This window comes from Nelusetta ayraudi, unplaced genomic scaffold, assembly GCF_046127955.1.
Source record: "Nelusetta ayraudi isolate G7.1 ecotype Tasmania unplaced genomic scaffold, CSIRO-AGI_Nayr_v1 ptg000135l, whole genome shotgun sequence".
NCBI lineage: Eukaryota > Metazoa > Chordata > Actinopteri > Tetraodontiformes > Monacanthidae > Nelusetta > Nelusetta ayraudi.
Genome location: NW_027466185.1, coordinates 6013958 through 6027361, shown reverse-complemented (window position 1 = coordinate 6027361; position 13404 = coordinate 6013958). Strand labels below are relative to the sequence as shown.

General features: G+C 41.0%; 1 protein-coding gene across 2 annotated transcripts; it reads right to left on the bottom strand.

The window, feature by feature from the left end:
* Nucleotides 1-1419: 1419 nt before the first annotated feature.
* ttll12 (tubulin tyrosine ligase-like family, member 12) lies at nt 1420-13093 on the bottom strand. 2 transcript variants are annotated; one of them, XM_076011401.1, is made up of 14 exons: nt 12915-13093; nt 12061-12230; nt 9225-9423; nt 8709-8868; nt 7939-8072; nt 7534-7610; nt 6893-7009; nt 6416-6610; nt 5573-5684; nt 4318-4469; nt 3717-3798; nt 3487-3555; nt 3097-3235; nt 1420-1615 (listed from the first exon to the last, which is right to left on the bottom strand). In XM_076011401.1, exons 1-14 carry the CDS (start codon nt 13056-13058, stop codon nt 1464-1466), a joined length of 1902 nt encoding a protein of 633 aa, XP_075867516.1. In that variant the 5' UTR covers nt 13059-13093; the 3' UTR covers nt 1420-1463. The 2 variants fall into 2 exon arrangements, with proteins under 2 accessions (XP_075867516.1, XP_075867517.1); XM_076011402.1 differs by lacking the exon at nt 12915-13093 and adding an exon at nt 12334-12472.
* Between the last annotated feature and the right edge of the window lie 311 nt (nt 13094-13404).

Sequence of the window (13404 nt, the reverse complement as noted above, 5' to 3'; positions counted from 1 at the left end):
ATGTAACTTCCTGGTAGGCGGGGTTTATGTTTTTTTTTTTCTTCGTTTAAAAAAAAAAATAGTGTGTGTGTGTGTGTGTGTGTGTGTGTGTGTGTGTGTGTGTGTGTGTGTGTGTGTCCAATCTTATCAATGGACATTGCCTTGATTTATATAACTGACTCAACTGTGTTGAGTGTTAGCCTTTGTGCACGATAACTTTTGTACTTCACCACACGGAGGCCTGAGCCTTTTTTTCAACTGCAAGTTGCACCCTGACAATGAGACACACTGTCAGATTTCTTGCAGATTTCATTCCTGCAAGTTTCGGGAGGCAGAAGTTTCAGCTTTTTAGCTAATTTACTTTTAAACCATTTCCCGGCCTCAGATAATGGGGTAGACATGGTCATTGAAACTGAAACTGATTTATGATTTTTAAACTGGTAAAAGCTTGACATACTGCCCATAAATACATTGTTAAAAGTGCATACTCCAAGTACAATAAGAGTAATTTGGTTTTCCAACCCTTAGAAAGGTTCTTATTCATATGAATATCCATAAACCAAAGGTCTTGCTCCCAGTTAGCTGCAATCTTGCACTACCATATTTCTAAGGAAGCCTAATGTGGACAATTCAGATGCCAGACAGTGTGTTTGGTATTTAGAGTGAAGGCTGGCGTCCACAAATACATCAACAAAGATGAAGAAGGTGGACGAGGTATCCAGGTTTGTGTGCACAAGGCCACCGTAGTTCACTACGGATGAGTGAATGAGCGTTGCCATCTGAAATCTACCCACAAGGAGGCAGAATTTTACACACTGTACCTTTAACAACTGGGTGAAAAACGACTTCAGACTCCTGTGACCGCTCTCAGGTCAGGAGTTATTGAGCTTATCTTTGTTGCAACAAGGTACAAGTACTGGATCCTCTGGGTGCTTGGGGAGCTCCTCTCCCGTAACCTTGAGTTGGGTAAGATTTGTGTGCACTGCTTATTAAGGAGACGCTGACCTCTACATCCTGTTTGTGTGTGTGTGTGTGTGTGTGTGTGTGTGTGTGTGTGTGTGTGTGTGGAGAGTTTTCAGCCACGCAACATCTTCAGCTGATCTGTCATTTTGGGTTCCTGTTTTTTTGTCTGTCCGATCCTGTCTTTTGTAGGTTTGTATATTGAAAGTGAACACACACACAATTTAAGAAAACAAAACAAAAAGGACTTTTCAATTAAAACAGAAAAAAAAATCTGAATGGCATTTACTGTAAAGAGAGAACACAAAACCAAAAGAAACCACCAGAACCCTCAAATCCAATCAAGTCAAAATGTAAGAAGTTGTTCTAAGGTAGGTTTTGACTTGAACTTTGTCCTGATCCAGTCAGCAAATTGTTCTGAAAATATAACGTGATGGTGAGAAATAACTAACTAGAAGTTAATAAAGACATTTGACAAAATTTTAGTTTGTCCAAAAATGTTTTATTGCTTCATATACACTGCCCTACGCAATGAGTGTAACAGGGCAGTCCTCGGGCTGGTCCAGGAACAGTGTCTGGAACATGTGGTTGTAGAAGGAAGGATGGTAGAGGCAAGCTCGTGCACAATCTGGGCTGAAGTTCAACTCCAGGATTTGAGGCTGCATGACTCTCTCACCTGGCACAGGATCACAACGGACAAATGTCGGAGAAACAGACAATGAGAACTCCTGATGCACCGAGCAAACATTCTCCTAAAGGGATGATAATTGTAATGAAGCCGACGCCAACACCAGACACACATTAACACAATAACGCAATCACTTAGATGGTTTCGAAAATGACAATATCTTAAATATTGAAATAATTAAAAATGATTATTATACCTGAAGTCGAGAGAAGTTAAGGTGAACATTTAAAAACTGTGTCCAATTCAAAAGTGAGTTCATTAAATCAGACAGAATTGTTCAAATTCCAGATTTGCGCACGCAAATGTTTAGGAACGTGTTGCAACTTTGCTTTTGATTGGTTAAAAGTGTTTGTCAGTGGCACATCGTGGAAATGGGACTTTTTTTTTCTTATCAAATGTTGTTGAAGTGATCATCTGAAAACTTAAACAATTGCTGAGGTTAATAGAAAGAAAGTGTTGAGTATTGATATTATCTGTATCCAACCTTGTCATGTCATTGTCGATAATTATTGTGAGAAATCATTAACGAAATGAGTGTCTTCACGTAGATGAATATCATTATAATCAATAATAATGATAATAATAGCATATAACTAAAGGCAAACTGAAAAAAGTGTAGCAAAATAGTTGCATTGTTTATGTCTCGGTAACCATGAAGTAGCTCTCAGGTTCAAAAAGGCTGGTGACCCCTGTGACAGAATAATACGGTGCCCCCTAGTGACGCCACTTGGCAGCTCATAAACATGAGCCGGATCACTCTGAAAATTCCCAAATAATTTCAAATGGTGTTGCATCTAAGTCCAATGCTTTTGGCATTGCTTGTGTGGACAATATTATAATCACAAATTGTGTTATTCCTGGTTGCTGGGAGGCCACTTTTAGATATTCAAGTATTTGTTTTGAAATTTTGATGGCGCTTTAGAGGTCCAGTGTGTAATGTTTGGCCTGATTTATGATTTTTAGATTGGTAAAAAAAATTACATTGCCCATAAATCCTTAACAAAAATGTATAATCACAGTACAACAAAAGTTATTGGGTTTCCTACCCTTAGAACAGTTCTCATTTATATATAAGAATATATATAGATCTTGCTCCCAGTTAGCTGCCATCTTGCACCACTATATATTTCGAAGGAAGCCTGGTGTGTACAATCCAGCTGTCTGACAGTGTGTTTTGTATTTAGAGTGAGTGCTGGCGTCCTCAAATAGACCAACATAGAAGAAGGTGGACGAGGTATATTTTTTTGCACAGGCCACTGTAGTTCCCTGGCAAGCTCAGGAGAGGAAGGGTGAGCGATGATGGTTGCAATTTAAAATATAATCCCTTGATGTCGCTGTTTCTTCTTCAAAATCTCCAAATATTACACACTGGACCTTTAAGCTCACCGGTTTGTGCTTAGCCCAAACTCTGCTGCTGCTACCGGCCTGCAGGCATCACATGCAGCGGGTTGAAATGCGAAAGGTCTCACCATTTGTGCTGGTGCTCCACTTTAGCATGAGGTCGACTGCATATATGGCTCGTGATGATGGGTAGGGACAGATACCATAAGGTGCTGGTCGAGACGAAGCCACCTCAAACAACTCCTTAAACGCTTTGAAGACTTCCCCCTAATAAAAAGCAAAATAAAAATAAATCATAAGGAAAGAACGTAAGAGCAAAATCTGAGCTTGGGAAAAACAAAATCAAAAAACAAAACATCCCCAGAGACAATACAACAACAAAAATACTAGTTATTACAAGCTAACATCCAAACTTGGGAAGGAGTTTATTATCCGAAAATCCATGTGTTGTAAAATGTCACTGTAGTTTTCCAGCACTAACAGTAACAATCCTGCAGGTATAAGGAGTGTAGACTTACTTCAACCTCCTTCCATGGAAACTGTGGGTGCTGCTCCTCAAACATGGGAATGAATTCATCATAGTGCACCTGGAGAGAGACACGAAAACATTCTTGCAACCTTTTGCATTTGCCTGATTTGACCGCGTATCCCTAACCATTGCAGAAAATTACGCACAATTCCTTGCATCCATTAGCTACCAGAAAACAACAATAACAACAACAACAAACAAACAATAAACTAAAAGTACCTGCTTCAGCTGCACACCCTCAGCATAGTTCATCACTGTGTAGTGTTTTTGGTAATCGTCATAGTGGTCCAAGGAAAAGGGCCTGGAAAGAAAAAACAAAACACCAGGTCCAGACAAAGAATTTATTATTTTTATTCAACCATTATTTAGCCAGGCAAGCAATTAAAAACAGATTCTAATTTACAAGTGCAGCCTGAACAAAGAGCAAATGCTCTTTGAGGTAGAAATGAACATACAAATATATAGCAGGTTCAGTGTTGTATATAAAACTATTGCTACGAACTGTAATTGTTTCAGAGTTTGAAAAATTGACGAGCAGAATTCTGCTTCTTACATCACAAAGCAAGGTGACATACGAAGTGAAGTCAATGAAAAGATTTGAAGGTCATTGAAGTTTTTTTTAGAGGTAGAAAATAGGAATTAGAAGCAGGATAAATCTGCTCCTTGGTTCAACTCTTCCACTCGTAAACGAAAACCATGTTCCCGAGAATTTTACATAAAATGTATCTTTTTCTTTGGTCAGTCACCCCAAATATCCTTAAAATGAATGGCCAGTTGAGGCGAAACAGGTACAGATGTGAAGTGACAACATATGAGGCACCTGTTAGCAAAGCGCAGCCAAAAGACGTCATAGGCGTAGAGACGCAACGGCTGCACGGAGCGCAACATCAACATGTAGCGGATGTCAAACTTGACCATCCCTACATCCTCCCTGTGGAACAACACTGGGTCTTCAATGTACTTACACACCACCTGCCCACAAAGGCAAACAGACACACGCATGCAATAAATATAAATGAATGAAAAGTGAGTAATATTTGGACATTTTTAAGACGAAACAGTGACATCAAGTGGTTACATTTCAGATTGCAGCACTCTTTCAACTACGGCCACGGCACACAAACCTGGATAACTCGTCCACCTTCATTGGTTTATTTGAGGACACCACTGTTCACCCTAACTACCAAACACGCTGTCAGGGAGCTGGATTGTCCACACCAGGCTTCCTTAGAAATATGGTGGTGCAAGATGGAAGCTAACTGAGAGCAAGACCCTTGATCTATGGATATTCTGATATAAAAATAAGAACCGTTGTAAGGGTAGGAAAACCAAATTACTTTTATCAATGTATTTGTAGTATATTAAGCTTTTACCAATCTAAAAAAAAATCATAAATCAGGCCAAATATTACACACTGGATGATTTTTTTTTTTTACCCCCCACAAAATATTGCTGGAAGTAACAGCATCATGACAGCAAAATATTACCTTCTGAAAAAATATCTGCAGTTCCGCTAAAACCATTCATGTCAAGCAAAAATCATCTCCCTCTCATTTCTTGTCTTTCTGTTTCAGGATGATTTTTTTCTGATACACTGCTTTTTTTGCACACACACACACACACACACACACACACACACACACACACACACACACACACACACACACACACACACACACACACACACACACACACACACACACACTTATATTTGATAGAAATCAGAAATGGTGAAAAATAAATTGTTCAATACCACAATATTGGACTGGTGCAAGTTAAAATGAAATTTTATCGCATGCATGTCCATAAGGGATCCTAAGAAGTCCCCAAATCACATCCCAGGATTTTACCGTGAACATGACCAGAGGGTTAAACATATTTTTAACCCTCTGGTCACAACTTTTTCAGATGATTTTTAAAGGCAGCTGGAGATCCTGCATCCTATTAAGTAGTCTGATAGTGAAGCTGTGGCAGATTTCAGCAGGGGAACAGGGGGATGTATCAAGCAAAGATGTTTTCGAGGATCGTTATAACATTGTGTTTTACTTGTGAACCTTAAACAAATGTGTTGGCACCTTGGGTGTACTCTCCCGCTGTCTGATGATGTAATCCAGGCTGTTGCTGATGTGTGTGTCCAACCCCCTGGCCAGATTCCAGGGCTTGCAGATCCAGTGGTTGTCCTCTCCTCTGAAAACAACAGCAGAAACAACAACTAAATAATCAATTCACTCAATTCTACTTTGACTTTTCTGCTTTGTTCTCTGTTTCCTTCATTTGTTTATGTATTCTATTTATTATATTATACAATGATTGTGTCTTACATTATATGACCAAATGTTAAGACATTAGCTTGTTTGTCTATTGTGTGCTGTTGGGGTTTGTTTTGTAGTTTGTCATAAATATTGTGGGTCACTGTTTGGTTTTAGTTTAGTGTTGTGTTCTCTTGGGGTGGGAAATAGTATGTTGTGAAGAATTGAAAATGAAAATAAAATTCAGCAGGGACAACTACATGAACGGCAGACATCAAACTGCACCCAGTCCTCAAACTACCTATTAACTACCTATTTGTCAAACTACACCAAGGAAGCAAACTGGACCCAGTGACCAAACTACACCGAGACGTCAAACTGCACCCAGTCACCAAACTACACCCAGACATCAAACTACAGCCATACATTAAACTAAACCCAGTCGTCAAACTACACCAACACTTCGAACTACAGCCAGACGTTAAACTATAGCAATACATTAAGCGAAACCCTGATGTCATTCCACAGCTAGACTGTAAACTACACACAATAATCAAACTACACCCAGTCATCAAGCTACAGCCAGACATTAAACTACAACCAGTCGTCAAACTACAGCCATCACGCTCATCACCCTAGCAACAATGTGTCTCACTCAGCGCTGCCCACCTCTGCTGCCTCTGCTGGTAATTCCTGATGAACTGCGGCAGCTCCGTCTGCAGGTTGAAGGTCTCCGGCAGCCAATCAGGAGACGGGCGGCCTCTGACCCTGCGAGCCACGGAAGCCAGGCAGTCCTTGACCGTGAGCAGGTTCTCGCAGGGGAACTGGTTGAGCATCACGTGAGGTCGCTCCTCACTCAGCTTCCTGTCAGAGGTCACAGATTATTTTCTGTTTTCTTTTTAAAAATCATAAAAAACAAGAAAAATGAATGGGATGAATGGACATTGGAATTTCTTCTGAGCTCAAACCAGTAATATTTAACGACTTGAGAGCGAAATTGCAACAGTTACTTTCAGGGTAAGTCTATTTTTAAGAAGCAGGGCCACATAAAGGAAATTGGGAATTTATTATTTTATTCATCACTAAAGCCGACTGAAAACAGACAGAGCGAGCGTCTGCCTGCGGAGGTGCAGTTCCACCACTGACCTGTAGTCTTTGATGTGATTGTAGTTCCATAAGATATCGGCCTCCTCCTCGTCCTCCGTCATCTGGAACCGTGAGTGTGTCAGGTTGTTTGTAACTTGGGACATTTGAGAGTAAACTCTGGGAGGGGGGAGAGGGGAAAGACAGAAAATCACACAGGATATTGGATGGTTTACTGTGTGAACAAGTTCAACTTCAGCTTCCCTGTTTTACAAACTGCTTTTTGTCATACACTGTTTTCAATGGGGTTTCCCCCCTGGTTTTTCAGTCTAACTGTATTAATACTCTCTTGAACAGGACATACTTTTTAAGTTCTATAGCAGACGAGTTTACACATCCTCACACCAATTGGATTTTCCCCTTCAAAAACCAACCTGAGTTTGAAGGGCCAGTGTGAATGCGCTTGAACTCTTCCATCACTTTAACAACACTAAGTAACAAAGATGATGCCCTCACTTATAAGACATTTTGACACTTATTTGGATGTGTAAATAATTTGTATAAATATTTTATATTCTTTATTTCTTTTTAATTCACTCTCTGCACTCTTCTTTAATTCTTCTCTGCACTGCACATGCCACTTTAACTGTGCTAACTACCCTATTTTGTGGAATAAATAAAGGAATTGTTATTCTTATTCTCACTTGAAGGTTTTATCTTTGGGGAAAGTGAACGGCTGGATTTCAGCAGGAAATTTCTCCTGGTTCTCCCGAACAATGGCCTGCAGAAGACAAAAAACAAATGTGATCTCCATGTTAAGATAAAAACAAATAAATAATTGAATAATAAATGAATTACAATGCACGGATGTGTGCGAAATTCTGCTGAGTATAGAACAAAAAAAAATTTTTTTTTTTTTTGAAATCAGATTTTTCCATTTGATGCACAGAAGATAGAAGATTCACTTGTGTATCTCTGAGCAATTAAAAAAATAAAAATAAATAAACACTGGTGAAAAGCAAATGTGTGTCCAGTTTTGTCATGTGTTACCTCCTGTGCCATTGACACATGAGGGTGGTTGTAATATTCAGTGTGTGGATCAGCCTCACCTCGTAGTAGGAGTCCGGGGGCTCGGAAGTTTGGCTGCTGATGCCTTCGAGTTCGGTAGGTATCCACGGTATCAGGCGGCATCGCCTCACCAGCGGGTCGGGCTCACCGTACGTGTAATCTCGAGTCACTTCATCTGCAGTTGCACGGTTACGATAACAAATCACGCAATGACATTCAGCATCATTTACCCAAACAAAACCAGGTGTGATAAAACATGCAGGTCACTGGAAACATTATTATCTGGCGTCTATTTATATGGGCAGTATATCAAGCATTTATACAGTCTATTAGAATAAAAGTCATTGGGTTTTCCTACCCTTACAACGGTTCTTATTTATATATAATAATATTCATAGATCAAGGGTCTTGCTCCCAGTTAGCTGCCATCTTGCACCACCATATTTCTAAGGAAGCCTGGTGTGGACAATCCAGCTGCCTGACAGTGTGTTTGGTATTTAGGTTGAACGCTGGTGTCCTCAAATAAACCAACGAAGGAGAAGAAGGTGGACAAGGTGTCTAGGTTTGGGTGCGCAGGCCACCGTAGTTCACTGGCAAGCTCGGGAGAGGGAGGGGAGAGTGAAAGATGCTGCAATCTAAACGGTAACCACTTGATGCTGCTGTTTCTTTTTCAAAATTTCCAAATATTACACACTGGACCTTTAAATTCAGCATCCATGCAAAACACCTTTAAAGCCAGGTGCAAAGGTTTACGTTACAAACAAAGTGCAGTGTACAGTGTATGTCTCTCTTGGTGTGTGTGTGTTTTTACCTCCTTCACTCAGGTCCCTCAGAGGCCAGAGGACAGAGTAGGCGATCTCGCCTTCAGTGTAGAAGAAGGGGGCCAGGCAGCAGCTGGGCTGGTCGGAATGCTTCACCTGGGACCCAAACTCATCCATGATGTACCACACTGGGACCCTCTCCTCGGCAGACTGCACACACACACACACACACACACACACACACACACACACACACACACACACACACACACACACACACACACACACACACACACACACACACACACACACACTAAATGAATGTAGATGAAGCACAACATGTCTGTTGAAAATTAACAAAAGCGTTGAAACAAAATGTCTTTGAAGCCCCATGGTGTTTAGCTCTTTAATGAGATTACTATTCAGTGGGCCAGATTAAAAAGTTTCACGGGCCGCATATGGCCCTCAGGCCGTAGTTTACCCACACCTGTATTGGCCCGTTTGCCAGAAGCTAATGCCAGAACCTTGATGAACAAAGAGATTGCGAGCGGAGGCTTGGCACTCACCCCCAGGGAGAGTTGATATGTCTGGTTGTACTTCCACATGTGCTCCATAACCACCTCCACTGTGTCTGGGTCCGGGGCCTCACCGTGGAAGTCTACGCCCATGAGGGCGGCCATTCTCGGGAGCAGGCCGGGAACCTGCTCCAGCTGCTGCCGGGCGTATTCCATACGGTACGTCCAGGCGTGGTCCACCAGGAAAACACTGCAGGGATGCAAACAACAGAGGGACACTGAGCTTTACCTTGGGACTGTGGTAGTTTTAACTTGAGTATCTGTTTGGTGCGAGCAGAAAAGACACCCTGATAATGACATCAGAACATCAGTCTTCTGTATGATGGACACTTACAGTTGGCAAATATACAAAAACAACCTCAAGCAAGTAGGAGGTTGCATTGCCACCTGCTGTGAGATAAGTTGTCAATTTGTTTACCCGTAAAAAGAACAACTCCATATTGGGATATCTGCAAGACAGGAGACAGACAGTTTTGAACGTCTGGATTCCATAAAACCGCGTGGACTCCGTCACATCTTGGGTTCATCGTGGGCTGATCGAGGGTTCATCATGGGTTTTCATCATGGGTTGACCAAGGGTTCATTGTCAGTTCACCATTGGGTGTTGTTGTTGTGTTTTGCTGTGATAATTTTGGATGACCACAGGTTGCTGTACAATTTTTTCCATCTATCAGTAAACCTGCAAGAAATGACTCTGCTTTGCCTTATTTCAACTGAGAACTGATTAGTCAATGGCTACGAACAAGCAATTGAACATTAGTTGACCCGGAGGACCCGGAAACACCTGCACTGGCCCCGAGTCTTTCCTGGGCGCAAAAGGACCCAACTGTGTAGCCCAGGGGTGTCAAACTCAAATACACAGTGAGGTCAAAATGTAAAACTTGAACAAAGTTGCTGTCCAACATTGATATTTATTGAAATAAATCTTCCTCCAGATATAACAGAGAACCTTTTTATATGCAAACAAGTTTTGATTCAACCTGAATATGGAACAAGCAAAGCTCAAGACTATACAATAAACTTAAACTCAATATTGCACATAAGCAAAATTTAATTTCCAATAAAACAAAATATTATTAAATATATTATTTTTAAAAGCAACCTTTTCCACAGGCTAATAACAACAATAAACCAATTAAGTCATAATAATGTCCTTCAATGTACATCCTGTCTTGATTGAGCAGAGCATTCTGGGATTTGTAGTAATAGCGGTACATATGCTTTATAGTAGCAGCGGGCCAGCTCTTGTAGTGGGTTTGTATTGCCTTGTGGGCCAGAGTTGGACACCTATGGTAGCCTCTAGCAGTGGTTCTCAACCGGTGGAGTCTCAGCACCCATATACTTTTCGCAACCCAAATTTATTCCACAAAAATATAAACGCTAGCCCACTTCCTATCACATCTAGTAAATAAATTATTGAAAAGATTGAATTGAATTCCGTGTCATGCAAAATGAATGCCCAACATTTTCTCCATAAATATATATATTTTGAAATCCCTTTTTTAAAAAAAAGGGAGACTTCCCACGGAATATCGACCCGATTAGTATACTTGTGCGACCACTTTTGGGTTGCGACCCACAAGTTGAGAAATGCTAGTCTACAGATTACGTACTGATAAAGTACGGTTGTAGCATCTGCAGTTTGCTGTAGCAGTCAGAGCAACTGTTATGACTTCTTCCATATGAGGTTTGTTTGGGTAGAGACAAAAGAAGAATTCTAAGGACGAGTATTTACGGATCTCTCATATAAAGAAGAAGAAACTTGGACGGAAAGAATTTTATGACCTTATGGTATATGGCTTATATGACCTATGCCTTATGTTTAATGACATACCAGATGTAAAAACTAGGGTTGCACCAAGACCACTTTTTACAGAACCAGAGTCAAGTACGAGTACTTGCATTTCAGTACACACCGATTGCGATACTGAGTACTTAATAAGGCCATTACACATGATAGAATTACTTTGATTTTCTTTGTAATTTTTCCACAGATGTTCTGTTATTTGAACAACATTATTCAACATGTTTTTCGAGAACCAGTTTCACTGCAGTACAAAGACAAATTTAACACAAACTTGTCACATACATACATATACAGCTGTATCGGTGTCTTGGTATCGGCACGTGTTTTATGAGTATGAATAAAGTACTCAACAGTGGTATCAGTACTGATACCCAATACAGTAAAAACGATTGCTGGTTCCAAAGCCGAGGTTGTTCAAGCCAAAGATCAAGTAATGCTTTGACGTCTTGACAAATTGGTTTCATTACTTGAGCTCGATTGGTTGGTAAAGAATAAACCTTGCTTATTTATGTATAAGAGGGCTTTCTCACAGATCTTACAGATGTGAGGAGGCTGGAGCTGCAACTTTGGTCTCCCTCAGGTAAATGTGGGTACCTGAGTGACACTCAACTTTTGCCCTTTTTTTAAAAAAATAAATGCATTCCTTCCTCACCGCTGCAGAAGAAACTACACATACTTTCATTGCATTCCCATGTCATTTTCATTGGCGCAAGTGGTCCCGATCAAGACACAAATACATATTGATGCCAGAGCAACGTTAATGTTAATACAGCTGATTTGGCGTTAAATAAATAAGACTTTATTGATTGATTAATTTAGAAAAAAAATATAGGGAAAGATGTGCAAGTTTTGTAGACAAATTTGCAAGTTTTGTAGACAAATTTGCAAGTTTTGTTAACAGAGGGCAGTTTTCAGTTTAGCACAAAAATAAAAGTTGTGATGCAATTTGTTTTTTGTTTTCATGTATCATTTTCTCACTGGTCAAACAGACCATTTTATCATGAAAATTCACCGCCTCACCTGTTTGGCTCTGAAGCCGACAGTCCACTGTCGCGGGTCACCATCACTTTATGTCGCACATTTGGTCCTGGGTTGTTGTTGTTGTTCTTCTCCTCCTCCTCCTCCTCTTCTTCCTCCTCCTCTTCATCTTGATATTGCATGATTCCAAAAACCTCCCCGGCATCATAAATCTGTGGTACGGTCAAGAGTGGAAATTCAACGTTTTTACACAACACCAAACCTCCTCCTTGGAGAATGTGAAAGTTTAGAGTTTGTCATTATAACACAATTTACATTTAAATCGGACTAATATTTTGAGATGCTAGATCAGAATTTTCTGAAATTGAGTCAGGGGTCTCCTGGGTTCTTGCATCATTAGCCTGGAGTGGAATCTTCCGGTGATAACTCAGAAAAAAATCTGAAATCATGTAGATTCAACAACAACAAAAAAAAAATCTACATATTTGGAGGAACTTTATTTTCAAACGCAACATGACCATTCTCTGAAAGCGACTGAGAGGTCTCCGTAGGGTCTTGCACTACCGTCTCCGTAGGGTCTTACACTAGCATCTTGAAGTGGAATCTTTTTCAATTAATTCCGTAAAGTTAAAAAAAAAAAAGAAAAAAGATTATTCTTAAAAAAAAAAAAAAAAAAAAAAAACTTAAAAAAAAAAAAAAGAATAATTACGTTCTTACACTCAAGAACGCTCGTTCGAGATGTAATTAAGACGAGGATGAGATCTGACTGTGTCGGAATGTTCTTTTCTGCTGCGTTCTAACTCTGAGTGTCAGAAAAGTGAACGTCTCACGACGAGAACGTTCCGTGGGAAGACGCCGCGAGCGGAAGGTGGTGGCGGCGGCGGCGGCAGGCAAACCTCGTCCACGATTTTGCGATGGAGGCTCCTCCAGTAGAGCTCCGGCAGGCCGCAGGACCGCAGCGCCGCGGCGTGAAGGGCCACAAACACGGCGAACTCCTCGTCCTCATCCCCGTTCAGAACCGCTGCCATGTTCGTTGACATGGATGGAGCACGATAAATTCACGTGGTGGAGGACCGTGACACTCTGACGATTCAACCACGAAGAGGTTGTTGCCAGAGAGATGGGGCTGCGGTGCATTCTGGGGGATTTTGTTAAAGGGGAACCACGCAACTCTCCCTCGCCGCAGGGCCACATACAGGCAAACAACCATTCACACTCACATGCACACGCACACCTACGGACAGTTTAGAGTGTTCAATTTATCTCAAATTTCCCGGAAAATGTGCGTTTAGTCAGTGCGTTTATTTTTTCAGCGTGCACGGGTAAGGTGAGGCCCCAAGGTAACTTCTTGCTTGGAGCCCCAAGAGACCCTAGCACCGCCTCTGC

Bases quoted from the DNA above. Each gene is read 5' to 3' on its own strand.
- ttll12 (XM_076011401.1), bottom strand. From the start codon at position 13,058: ATGTCAACGAACATGGCAGCGGTTCTGAACGGGGATGAGGACGAGGAG. The intron at 5,685-6,415 runs GTGGGCAGCGCT...TGTTGTTTTCAG, and splicing joins TACCAGCAGAGGCAGCAGAG to AGGAGAGGACAACCACTGGA. The intron at 3,556-3,716 runs GTACTTTTAGTT...GTCTCTCTCCAG, and splicing joins AGGGTGTGCAGCTGAAGCAG to GTGCACTATGATGAATTCAT.